The sequence below is a fragment of the Phaseolus vulgaris genome, chromosome 7, assembly GCF_051622355.1.
Source record: "Phaseolus vulgaris cultivar YP4 chromosome 7, ASM5162235v1, whole genome shotgun sequence".
NCBI classification, from domain to species: domain Eukaryota; kingdom Viridiplantae; phylum Streptophyta; class Magnoliopsida; order Fabales; family Fabaceae; genus Phaseolus; species Phaseolus vulgaris.
The window spans coordinates 29277756-29292117 of record NC_143504.1 but is presented as its reverse complement, the minus strand read 5'-3'; the positions used below and the strand labels follow the sequence as shown (position 1 = coordinate 29292117).

The window sequence follows — 14362 nt, the reverse complement described above, 5'->3', positions numbered from 1 at the left end:
GTTTTGTTGGAAAGAAATAGGGCCCTTTTCAAAATTATTTTTGCTTCCTTTGTGTTGTTCATTGCCCATGATAAGCAACAACATCACAAAAAGTGTTTGTGGGGTAGACACATCCTTTCCTAGGTTCTTGGGAGTTTCTACTTTGGATTTATCTTTTGAAAAACTATCCTCCCTTTCCTTTTTGTACTCCTTCTTAGGATAAGAGTTAGAATAAGAACTCTTCTTGTGACTTGACTCTTTTCTCAAAATTTGTTGTACAACTTTTATGCTAAGTTTGATCAAGTCATTCAAGTCCCTATAGGGCAAAAGTTTCACTCTATCTCTTATCTCAAGATTGAGACCACTAAGGAACCTAGATATGGTGGTGGTTTCTTCCTTCCTAATAGAGGCTCTCATCATGGAAAACTCCATCTTTTGCCTATACTCATCTACACTCATGTTCTTTTGCTGGAATCTTTGAAGCTTGAACATTAACTCCCTATTGTAGTAAGAAGGAATATGGCGGCGTCTCAAGGCTCTCCTAAGATCATTCCAATATTCTATGGGAGGGTCCTTGTGGAGGCGCCTATCTCTCTTTAGGGTTGTCCACCAATACATAGCATTTCCTTGAAAGCTTAAAGTGGCTAAGGGTACCATCATCTCCTCATTAACATGATGGAAAGCAAAAGGTTGTTTTACTTTCATATCCCAATATAGGTATGTTTCAACATTTTCCTTCCCATAAAAATGAGGTAAGTCTACCCTAGTCTCTTTTGGGCTTTCTCTTCTAGTTTTTCTAGGTGGAGGTTGATAATATTCATTAACTCTTAGACTCCCCTCAGCATGTGAGTCACTTAACCTAGAACTAGATGCATGTGAATATTTCTTTAATTTTCTTATGTATTCATCCTTTTCCCTAACAATCTTCAACTCCTCTTCCAAAAGTGCAAGATGGACATCTCTTTCTTTTTTATCTTCTAAAACTTGAGCCTCATGTTGTAATTGTCTAAGTGATAGTGATTGAAAATATTTATCCAATTGTTTCAAAAGAATTGTGTGTATTTTCTATCACTTTCACTATGAATTGAAGAACGAGTACACATGTTTAGGGTTATGTGATAAAAGTATTTTTCAAAAAGAAAAATAGGTGGAGTGAAGTAGGTAATTTCTCAGGAAAGGGAGGTGAATCACTTGGATCTCTTAAGTACCAAGCCTTTCCTTGCCAGATACTATCCCACAACACTTTCACAAACCTTTCTCTAAGAAATTTACTTAGAGCACAATCAAATATGAAAAGCAAGTTTTTATGCAAGAGAAACAATGCAAAGCAATAAAACAATTGAAAGAAATTTCTAACTAGAAAGCTTTAAAACTAGACAAATTCCCAGAAAAGGCTTTTTGGCTTTTTGGCACTTTGAACCTTGAAGACACACTCACCGAATAAAACGAAATTTAATACACTAATTGAACAAAGTCTTGAAAATTACAACTCAAAGAAATACAATGAAAAATTAGACCAACAATTTTGATGCACAAGAAATTTAAACACTTATTCTATGCACTCCTTCACTTGTAGTTCCTTTTGGTATTTGTGTATAAAAATTTGATGTTGTCCCTTGCTTTGTCTCCTTGGGATATTCAACCTTTGATATTCGATTTTCACTTCTTTAGTGATGTAGCTTACACCAAAAGTTTCAGCTCCACAACTCACCAAAACACTTTTTAGGTCACTTCCACTAAGAGAGGTCAAACAAGTTTAAAGCAACAAAACGAAAATTTAAAATTGAGGACTACTGCAAATGGAGTTGATATTTGACATGAATTGAAAGAGTATTCAATAAAATTAAGATTGACATGAATTGAAAGAGTAAACATCAAAGAAAACTGAGCTAAGAAAATTAAGATTAGTGTATTCAAATTAAATAGTAAGGAAATAAGGCCCTTTGTTACTTTTATAAAAGTTTTGTTGGAAAGAAATAGGGCCCTTTTCAAAATTATTTTTGCTTCCTTTGTGTTGTTCATTGCCCATGATAAGCAACAACATCACAAAAAGTGTTTGTGGGGTAGACACATCCTTTCCTAGGTTCTTGGGAGTTTCTACTTTGGATTTATCTTTTGAAAAACTATCCTCCCTTTCCTTTTTGTACTCCTTCTTAGGATAAGAGTTAGAATAAGAACTCTTCTTGTGACTTGACTCTTTTCTCAAAATTTGTTGTACAACTTTTATGCTAAGTTTGATCAAGTCATTCAAGTCCCTATAGGGCAAAAGTTTCACTCTATCTCTTATCTCAAGATTGAGACCACTAAGGAACCTAGATATGGTGGTGGTTTCTTCCTTCCTAATAGAGGCTCTCATCATGGAAAACTCCATCTTTTGCCTATACTCATCTACACTCATGTTCTTTTGCTGGAATCTTTGAAGCTTGAACATTAACTCCCTATTGTAGTAAGAAGGAATATGGCGGCGTCTCAAGGCTCTCCTAAGATCATTCCAATATTCTATGGGAGGGTCCTTGTGGAGGCGCCTATCTCTCTTTAGGGTTGTCCACCAATACATAGCATTTCCTTGAAAGCTTAAAGTGGCTAAGGGTACCATCATCTCCTCATTAACATGATGGAAAGCAAAAGGTTGTTTTACTTTCATATCCCAATATAGGTATGTTTCAACATTTTCCTTCCCATAAAAATGAGGTAAGTCTACCCTAGTCTCTTTTGGGCTTTCTCTTCTAGTTTTTCTAGGTGGAGGTTGATAATATTCATTAACTCTTAGACTCCCCTCAGCATGTGAGTCACTTAACCTAGAACTAGATGCATGTGAATATTTCTTTAATTTTCTTATGTATTCATCCTTTTCCCTAACAATCTTCAACTCCTCTTCCAAAAGTGCAAGATGGACATCTCTTTCTTTTTTATCTTCTAAAACTTGAGCCTCATGTTGTAATTGTCTAAGTGATAGTGATTGAAAATATTTATCCAATTGTTTCAAAAGAATTGTGTGTATTTTCTATCACTTTCACTATGAATTGAAGAACGAGTACACATGTTTAGGGTTATGTGATAAAAGTATTTTTCAAAAAGAAAAATAGGTGGAGTGAAGTAGGTAATTTCTCAGGAAAGGGAGGTGAATCACTTGGATCTCTTAAGTACCAAGCCTTTCCTTGCCAGATACTATCCCACAACACTTTCACAAACCTTTCTCTAAGAAATTTACTTAGAGCACAATCAAATATGAAAAGCAAGTTTTTATGCAAGAGAAACAATGCAAAGCAATAAAACAATTGAAAGAAATTTCTAACTAGAAAGCTTTAAAACTAGACAAATTCCCAGAAAAGGCTTTTTGGCTTTTTGGCACTTTGAACCTTGAAGACACACTCACCGAATAAAACGAAATTTAATACACTAATTGAACAAAGTCTTGAAAATTACAACTCAAAGAAATACAATGAAAAATTAGACCAACAATTTTGATGCACAAGAAATTTAAACACTTATTCTATGCACTCCTTCACTTGTAGTTCCTTTTGGTATTTGTGTATAAAAATTTGATGTTGTCCCTTGCTTTGTCTCCTTGGGATATTCAACCTTTGATATTCGATTTTCACTTCTTTAGTGATGTAGCTTACACCAAAAGTTTCAGCTCCACAACTCACCAAAACACTTTTTAGGTCACTTCCACTAAGAGAGGTCAAACAAGTTTAAAGCAACAAAACGAAAATTTAAAATTGAGGACTACTGCAAATGGAGTTGATATTTGACATGAATTGAAAGAGTATTCAATAAAATTAACAAGCAAAAAATTAAGGTACACAAGAAAAGGAAGGACACAAAGTAGAATCCTAGTGAATGGAACTAGAATAGATGAATAAAACAAAAAAACAACACTAACTTTTTGTGTGTGTAAATTTTCACAACTTCCCGAATTTATGTTGGACAGAATAATTCAAATTGGAATTTGAAATTTAAATAATAGAAACAATGTTTAAGCTCAAATTAGGCGCTGGAATTTCTCAAATACAGGGTGCCAAATAATTGCAATAACTTTTTCAAATTCACTGCCAATTCAAATTTTTCTAGAGTCAGAATTTTTGTACTCTGTTCGTTTTTCATTTACCATTTTTTTTTCTATTTTGAATTTTGCTATACTTTTTTTTCACCTTTTCTCAACACATCAAACTGCTCAAATACATAATTTCAAAATTTTTCACCTATGAAATTAATTTTTATAAACGTTTTCAACCAACACAAAAACTGTGAAATAGAGAAAACCTATATTGGAATTAAAAAACAACAATGAAACTTCAAAAACATAATAGAATTGGATGGAAAATGAACTTGTATGGAACTAACACACAAGTATGAACTCAAATATGGAAAAATAAAAAGGCATCAAAGCTCAAATTCAAAATATATTTTGTATTCAAATTAAAATCAAGCAACCAAAATTAACAAGAAAAGTACTACATAGAATTGATGACAATTTTGGATGCACATAACATTGACAATGCTTGAATGGATTCAAAAATTAAAATGACTCAACCAAACAATTTGCACTGATTAAAATCACAATAAGACTCAAATAAAAAGCAAAAACAAAACATCTACACTCAAATACTCAATAAAAACCTATAAAATTGCAACCAGATTGTTCAAGAACAATTGAACAAAATATAAACCAAACAACACTTTTAAAACAACATTATGAAATTAAAATTGAAATTAAAAACAACAAGACAATTCAGAATATGATGAACCACACAGAAAAATGAAGAACACACAATTAAAATGAAGAGAAAATACTTATCTCTTGAAGAACCAAAGCTCTGATACCAAATGATAACATTGCCTTCAGTCTTTCTGAATTTTTGTGGTGGATTGCGGAAGCTTTATGGAGGAAGTAGACAAGGATGGCTCCAATGGAGCTATGGTTTCCTTGAAGGTGCATCATAGGTAGGGAGAGTGATTGGTTGGACCATATCACTTGGAGAAGGTGAAAAAGAATATTAAGGTGTCTATCCTAGAGAGGCAAGACAAGAGAGTGAGAAAGCATGCAATCTTGGCAATAATTCACTCATTCATTAATCTTAGTAGTTCATGAGCCAAGCACCTCAACTTATAGGAGAGAGGGTTGAACATTTTGGAGCCAAAATTTGAAAATTCAAAATAAAACTCTCAATGAGAAAGTGCCATGTGGAGTCATGCTTTCCATGTTTAGCTCACACCTTCCATGCTAAATCCTCTCCACTCCTACGCTGTCATGTGGATGTTCATGTGCTCCATGCCAAGGTGATTTTCGTTCTCCAATATACCCTAGACGTTTTAGGGTTACATTGGGCTCAAAGAAGCCCAATTGTTACCCTAACTAGATCTATTTTACTATTGGCTCAAATACAAGCCCAAAAACCTATGCTACTTGGCCCAAATATTTGGTTCAATTATTTTATGCTACTAGGCTCAATACAAAGCCCAATACAAGGCCGATTACAAGGCCCATGAAATCCTAAACAACTTTATACAATTTATTTAAGTTAAAGCTTGGCCCAAAAATAATGATGACTAGTGAGCAGAAACTCGGTCTTCTTGTCTTCTTTTGACCAAAGCTCTAGTTTATGTTTTGATGAGTTGGATGTCTTCTTGGATATGTTTGTAATGTGTGTTTTTCAACAGAAACAATGTTTTCAAGAGGCCCAATACAAGCCTATAAATAATAATAATGTGTGTTTTTCAACATAAACAAAAATTTGGAGTTGAGCACATCAAATTAATCCGACACCTCATAAATAATATAGAAAATAAATAAAAAATTGGACATAAAAAATTATCATTAACATTTGTTACAATGTTGCTTGTTCAAGTAATAAAAATTATAATTGCAGAAAAAATAGGTAAACAATTATTTTGTGTTAAGAATAAAATGAATATAAACAAATGAACATGAAAATATCATCCACATGAAAAGTGTAATTATAAATTGAACTCAACAATGTCAGATACAAACATTAAGAATTTAAAATCGTGTCAGAATATGATATGAAAACAATATACAAAAAGATTAATGCACATGCCTTTAATCCAAAGAACGAATACCAAAAGAAATAGCATATTGTCAAACATTGATTAAATAACAATAAAAGCTATGAAAAAAGTGAAATTTAAAATTGTCCTTGTTTCCATCAAAGGGAAACATTTTCCAAACTGAGCATAGAGCAAAAACAAAAACAACTTCTTTAGGAAACTACAATGACCCTGATAACGATAGAGGGCTTCCCACTATGGTACTCAAAAATCAGTTTGTCCCCTTCACCAAGAACATGACATTCAAAAAATTCCCTCCAACCACTTCCAAATTGTATACATCTTCTAGGAAACTAATCGACTAAAGCATTGCAGTTGACTTCCTTTAAATGCCCATGAAGATCAACATTGTTAAACATGCGACTACGTATGAATCTGACAAACAGAGGAGGTAAATCCTACAAATAATGGCAAGCAAATTAATTAACTTGCATGATAAAGAAAAACATGTCAGAACACAAAAATCACCATGTAACTGGCATGGCACAAATTTAGAGAAGTTGTTAATGAGAAATGAACGAAAGGACCGTCAGATAGCAGTGTTTGGCCCTGAATGCGATAAAAAAAATCTCAACACAAAAAATGGAGAAATCTCTCCATTGAACATAGTAATATGAAAGCAATGTTGGGAAAAACGGGTAATTTTCCCACTAAAACAGAACCCTAACAGAGCTACCCGACAAATAATATTGAATAAATAAAGCGGAATAATAAAAGAGATAAAGAGGGAAAAACACACCAGAAAATTGTTAACGGAGTTCGGCCTGTTTAGCCTAATCTCCGAGCACAGCTGAAATAGTCTGCTTTTATTATTATGGGAGAAGATATTACAAATTGGGATATCTAACAGTGAAGGAGAAGAGTTTAATTTATAACCCTCAAACCTCCTTCCCAAACAATGAACCCACCGATGTGGGACTTGGGATTAATCCAAAATCAACAAATCTCCACCTTGACTTAATTTCAAGTCCCACCTAAAACAAATCTTCTCAAAACATAACAAAAACAAACTTTGTGGTGCTTCAAATTTGCGCCTCCGGGCGCCAACTTCAAATGTGCAAGATATTAACCAAGTCTAAACAATGTTCAAACTTGGCCCTTGTAACCACCTTGGTGAGCATATGTGCAGGATTCTCCGTAGTGTGAATCTTCTGGAGAACAATCTCCTCTTCTTCGAGAATCTCACGCACAAAGTGATAGCGAACATCAATGTGCTTCGTCCGTGCATGAAAGACTTGATTCTTTGCTAAATGAATAGCACTCTGACTGTCAGAATATAACTCAAGTTGTTTCTAACCAACTCCCAAGTCTTTAAGCAACCCATGAAGCCAAATTGCTTCCTTCACAGCCTCTGTAATCGCCATATACTCTGCATCTGTCGTAGACAAAGCCACCGTAGACTGCAAGGTAGACTTCCAACTAACTGGCGCTTTTGCTAAAGTGAACAAATAGCCAGTTGTAGACCGACGCTTATCCAAATCACCTGCATAATCAGAATCACAATATCCAACTATGCATTGACCAAGTGATTCATCTTGCTCAAATGTCAATCCAACATCTAAGGTATTTTGGAGGTACCGTAGAATCCATCTCACAGCTTGCCAATGACCCTTGTCCGGATCATGCATGTACCTGCTAACAACACTCATAGCCTGTGAAATATCTGGTCTTGTACACACCATTGCATACATCAAGCTTCCAACTGCATTTGCATATGGGACTTTCGCCATGTATTCTCGTTCTTTATCAGTCGTCGGAGATAAACGGCTACTCAATTTCAAATGAGGAGCAAGTGGGGTACTTACAAGTTTTGTATCTTCGTGTATACCAAAACGTTGTAGTACCTTCTACAAATACTGCTTCTGTGACAGCCAAAGTTTTCCCCTCTCCCTGTCCCTGTTTATCTCCATGCCGAGAATCTTCTTGGCTTCCCCCAAATCCTTCATCTCGAACTCTTTACTCAACTGAGCCTTTAACCTGTCAATCTCAACTTGGCTCTTTGCTGCAATCAGCATATCATCAACATATAAGAGTAAGTAAATGTAGGAACCATCTTCAAGTCTACTCAAATACACACAGTGATCATATTTGCTTCTCTTGTACTTCTGACCCTTCATAAACTTATCAAATCGTTTGTACCACTGTCTCGGAGATTGTTTCAATCCGTACAAAGATTTGCTAAGTTTACAAACCCAATCTTCTTTACCATCAACCTTGTATCCTTCTGGTTGAGTCATATAGATTTCCTCCTTCAAATCACCGTGTAGGAACGCGGTCTTTACATCAAGTTGAGCAAGCTCCAAATTGAACTGTGCTACCGAGGCCAACAAAATTCGAATAGAGGAATGTTTAACAACTGGAGAAAATACCTCATTATAATCAATTCCCTCCCTCTGAGCAAAGCCTTTAGCAACCAACCTTGCCTTGTAGCGAACATCTTCTTTATTAGGAAATCCTTCTTTCTTTGCAAATACCCATTTGCACCCAATTGCCTTCTTACCTTTTGGTAATTGTGCCAGCTTCCATGTCTTGTTCTTCTTCAAAGACTGCATCTCCTCTTCCATCACACCTGCCCAATTACCACTCTCTGAACTCAGAATGGCTTCTGGGTAAGTGGATGGAATGTCATCAACAACTGAAAGTGCATAGGCAACCATATCCATGAAACGAGCAGGCTTCTGAATATCTCGTCTCTGTCTTCTAACTGCAATTGACGCTGATTGTTGTTGAGATTCTTGGGTAGGAACCTCTTCCTCATCTGACTCTTCTTCTGCCATAGGAGAGTCACTTGTGGTATTTCGTGTATAGAACCAAAAACATGCAAAGAATCATAATCAGTTGTAGGTTTTCCAGACCATACCTCTAACGGGGTTTTGCCATCTATAGCAGATGATGGCAAACGATTGACGAGATGTTGAGCGTATGTCACAGCCTCAGCCCAAAACTCTCTGCCTAACTCAGCATTAGACAACATACAACGAACTTTCTCCACAAGTGTCTTGTTCATACGCTCCGACACCCCATTCTGCTGTGGTGTTTTTCTAACAATGAAGTGTCGAACTATGCCACAATCTTGACATACCTTCAGGAACGAATCACTCTTGTATTCTCCTCCATTGTCTGTTCGAAGAACCTTAATCTTCCTTCCTGTCTGGTTTTCAACTTGAGCTTTAAGGAAAATTTCAAGCACATCATTTTTGTTCTTCATAGTAAACACCCAAACTCTCCTGGAAAAATCATCCACAAAAGTGACAAAATAATGCCTACCTCCGATTGACGGAGTCTTGGCAGGTCCCCACACATCTGAATGCACATAATCCAAAATACCCTTGGTATTGTGAATTGCAGTGCCAAACTTCACTCTTCGTTGTTTTCTCAGAACACAATGCTCACAAAATTCAAGTTTGCAAGCCTTCGTACTTTTCAACACTCCCTGCTTGGTAAGAATTTGCAAGGATTTCTCTTCAGCATGTCCCAACCTCATATGCCACAACTTCGTTGCCTCAGCATCCTTCTTAGAGCTAGAAGTTGTTGTCGCTACTGTCCCCACCACTGTACTACCTTGATAGTAATACAGATTGTTCTTCCTCACGCCTTTCAACATCACCAGTGCTCCTGAAGTTGCTTTAAGAATTCCATCTCGCATCGTCACAACTAGGCCTTTAGATTCTAAAGCCCCCAATGAGATGAGATTCTTCTTCAACTTTGGCACGTACCGTACATCCCGCAAAATTCTGGTGGATCCATCATGATTCCGCAGCTTGATTGAACCTATCCCAGCTGTCTTACATGGATTATCATTACCCATGTAAACAACCCCGCCATCGAGTTCTTGAAATTCAAAGAACCATTCCCGAATGGGACACATATGATAGGTACAACCTGAATCCAATATCCACTCATCTGGATACGATGATGTTGAAAGCGAGACAATTAAAGAGATATCTGATTCCACATCATTTTTGCATTCTACAACATTTGCATCTTGCGGAGCCTTCCCTTTCTTCTGCAGTTTTGGACAGTCTTTCTTCCAGTGTCCTTTCTCATGACAGAAAACACACTCATCTTTGGCAGCGACTCGACCTTTAGACTTAGACCTCCCTCTTCTCCCCTTTGTCTGACTTTGCTGACAACCTCTTGCCATCACAAACTCAAAATATTGTATTCAATATTACAAACAATTTCGAGCAACCCAAGGGCGAACCTTCGGCTCTGATACCACTTGTTGGGAAAAACGGGTAATTTTCCCACTAAAACATAACCCTAACAGAGCTACCCGACAAATAATATTGAATAAATAAAGCGGAATAATAGAAGAGATAAAGAAGGAAAAACACACCAGAAAATTGTTAACGGAGTTCGGTCTGTTTAGCCTAATCTCCGAGCACAACTGAAATAGCCTGCTTTTATTATTATGGGAGAAGATATTACAAATTGAGATATCTAACAGTGAAGGAGAAGAGTTTAATTTATAACCCTCAAACCTCCTTCCCAAACAATGAACCCACCGATGTGGGACTTGGGATTAAGCCAAAATCAACAAGCAAATGTCATCAATATAACAAACACAATATATGATGGTTTCCTTTAGAACCATATAACTCCCGTAATTCCAACCTCCCTTCCGTAATATGAGGGTACAACAAATCCATGTGTGTACATGACAACATGGTTAGTGCCTCCACAGTCCTCCAAACACCATATTGGACCAAGTTCCATTTCAAACTTTATGGCGAACCCACAGTCAATAAAGTCAATTTGCTCTTAAATAAAAATTAAATTATTAGTTAATCATTATAATTTCCAAAAGAATAATATTACCAATAAAAATGAAGATGAAAAAGGAATACGAAATAAAAAAAGAGAAACAAAACAAAGGATGACAGAAGGTTGTGAATAAAAAATAAATAGTGTCAAGAATTGTATTTAGAACACACTTTTAGTTAACACATTTGGGTAATTCATTCTCGAAAGATTCACATCCTTACTGTTATCACATTTCAAAATTAAAAACTTAAAATAATGTTAAAAATTAATAATTTAAAGAAAATTAATATTAATATGTATTATGAAATTAAAAGCTGAAAAGACTTTGTTTACGGTATGGTAAGGGTCAAGTCAGAACTCTTGAGTGAAATGACATAAAGCAATAAACCATAATAAATGTATTTAATGACAACATTGAAAATAATGAGCAATTTACCTCCACGAAAACCTAACGTCCCTCAACTATCAATGAAAGTAATGGATTAACACACAAAATAAGAGATGCAAAAAAACACCGTTGAAAGATTAAAATACATTAACAACGTTAAAAACCTGTAATACAGAGTGAACAAAATGAGTTCAACCGATCACAATAATAAATGTAACCAAAATCACAATTCAAAGACTAAGATGCAAAAATGATGTTAAAAACCTGTAATACAGAGTAAACAAAAATGAGATGAACAGATCACAATAATAGATGCAACCAATATCACATATTAAAGACTAAGATATAGAGATGACATTAAAAACCTGTAATACAGAGTGAAAAATACTTGTAATACAGAGTGAACAAAAATGAGTTGATCATATCACAATAACAAATTCAACCAAAATCATAGTTGAAATACTAAGATACATAAATGATGTTTAAAACATTATACGCAATTTGTTGCCAAGTAAGAACGAAAACATGATTTAAAACACCATCAAAGATTACATGCTCATGCTTTTGTAACCAACTCCGTGAAGAATGAAAAAAATTAAAACGAAATGAAAAAAACTAAAAGACAATGAAAAAACAAAACAAATAAATAAATGAATGACTGAATACAACACCTTATATATATTGTGAATATATCAATACCATTACAAATAAAATACACGATAAAAATCCATTATAATAATTTCTTTATTACAAGTAAGATGTATTTAATGGGGATGTTTTAAAAAAGTTCTTAAATTTAAGTATAATGTATTTTTATTAAGAGGAACTGATAATGTATCAGGGTGGTGAAAATTTTCAAATTAAAATCTGAATCTTATATAAAACAGGGATTTGAAGAAAGACACAATAAAATATGATGCAATTACAACATTGTCTCCCTTCAAAACCAAAGTGAGTATTGGCGATCAAATTTCTTTTGGTTGACTTTGCTCCCAACATCCGAGAGGCATCTAAATTCAACCTTTCCACGTTTTTCTCCTTTGACGGGACTGATACCAGAGATCTTTGAGCAAATTTCACCTACAAATCCTTTTGGTTTTTCCACATCTTCATCTTCCTTAGACTCAACCAAAATATTCTTCTCCTCATCTGCAAAACGTTTCCAAAGGTGGTTTTTTCTCACATGCTTTAAATCCCTTGGTGGTAGCAATATAATATTGCCATTATTTCCTATGGAGTCTGAGTGATTAGAGTGAAATATGGTAGCAGGGGTACTTGTGGTGGAAAATGAATAAAATGATGACGATGTTGGAGATGGACACTTCACTGAACTTCCAAACCCTTCTATTCCATTTGTTATTTTCAGAGCCTTCAAACGTGCTTCTGTCAGAGCTTCTGCTTCCTGTAAAAGTTTCACGATTTCGTCTGATAGCTTTTGCATTCTGGATCCCCAATTAAATCTGAATTTGATTCGTGCATATGAATGAAAACCAAAATCAAATTACTCATAAGAAACTAAAGTATACCTAAAAATGGAAATCTTTTAGCTCCCATGTGTTTCAGTTTATGATTTCATACTTTTTCTTTTGTTTTATTTTCCAAACTTGTTGCCATTTTTCTACCTAGCACTGAGGCACTTCTGCAACTTTTGTCTTTATTTTCCAGCCTTATATGCATTTTCCTCATCTTTTCAATTTTTAACTTGTTATATACTTCAAAAACAAAAACCTGTATTATTTACCACAAATAACAGGATTCAGATTTAATGTTTACCCTTTTTCATCAATATGAGTAAACCCTCCTAGTTCTTCAATAATTTCTACATCACATTGAAATTCTTTAGAAAACTCTCGAGGGCCATGGGTGAGCAAGAATTCCAGAAGAACCAGTGCTTTGTATGCTTGCCTCCATTGCTCCCAATCCACGTTGTACAACCTGCACTTTAAATGATATAGTAAAACCAGTGGATATAAACTCATGTATAAAATTGAAATGTATAATAATTAATGAGCTTAAAAATTTATGGCAAAGGGTCTGAATGAAGATGCATACCTTTGACGAAGAATATCAACAATCCTCCAATAGTCATCTATGTCAAATGATGCCTCGGCAATTCTGGTCATAGTTTTGGCATCAGGACTGCAGTCATCCTTATTTGTTGCTTCCTCTGCCAGCCTAATCATTTAGTATTATTTGTTAATGCCTCTCTAATCCCAGAGATGCAATGCAAGTCTTTTTGGAAACTAGGAACATGAATTAACCATACATTTACTAGTTTAGTTATTTGGTGAGTACAACATATAAACTACTGTTATCATAAATCATCCATTGCCCTGTTTATTCACATGCACTTACAATTCAGCTTTAGTAACATCAGTAAATGTCATCCTAGCAGATTTGTACTTTTCCTGTAGGAAATTTGTTGTCTGCTTTTTTATTTGCTCCAGGAATAGGCTACCCATTACTACTCAAATCAAATTTTTAACTACTTCTTTATCAATGCACTTCTCTTAATACATCAATTCTATTCAATCTAGTTCTTTATGATCAATGGCAAACGGAACAAGGATAAACCATCAAAGTGGATTCATTGCAGGCTACAAGAACTTGTTAATATATGGCTACCCAAAATTATAGCTCAGACAATGCAGGAAAAGTGCTCGTTGACGAAAGAATAAAAGAGGAAACGTGAAAAGGAGAATGAACCAATAATAGAAAGTTGACCCCATAATAATTATACACAACATTTGCTTGCTCTCAAAACTAGGATCTTCACACAATACTAACATTCATACTTCTATTCATCATATTTCACCCTATCATGCGTCCTTTTCTTCCCTGGGATAATCAATTCAAAACTCATTTTTCATGCAGTAAATTTTTCCTTCTCCGGATTACAGAATATCAATATAGTTGAATGCTGATTTATAATATTTTTAAAAAAATTATAATATATGGTTTTAACATTTAATTTTTTTAATTATATAATATTTAAAAAATAAAATAAAATTATTCAACTCATGTTATTAGTGAGTGAACGGTGTACCTAACAAATATTATGCGGGACTGAAGAATTAAGTAATAAATTTTCATTTTAAAAAAAATCTCCAAATATGCATAGCAAGTCACAAGTATAATGATTTCAATCTGCAGGAA

General features: G+C 34.7%; 1 protein-coding gene across 1 annotated transcript; it reads right to left on the bottom strand.

The window, feature by feature from the left end:
- Positions 1-12041: 12041 nt before the first annotated feature.
- On the bottom strand, positions 12042-13668 carry LOC137824777 (ENTH/VHS family protein). Its single transcript, XM_068630456.2, has 4 exons — positions 13562-13668; positions 13259-13381; positions 12980-13141; positions 12042-12666 (listed from the first exon to the last, which is right to left on the bottom strand). Exons 1-4 carry the CDS (start codon positions 13666-13668, stop codon positions 12147-12149), a joined length of 912 nt encoding a protein of 303 aa, XP_068486557.2. The 3' UTR covers positions 12042-12146.
- Positions 13669-14362: the final 694 nt, after the last annotated feature.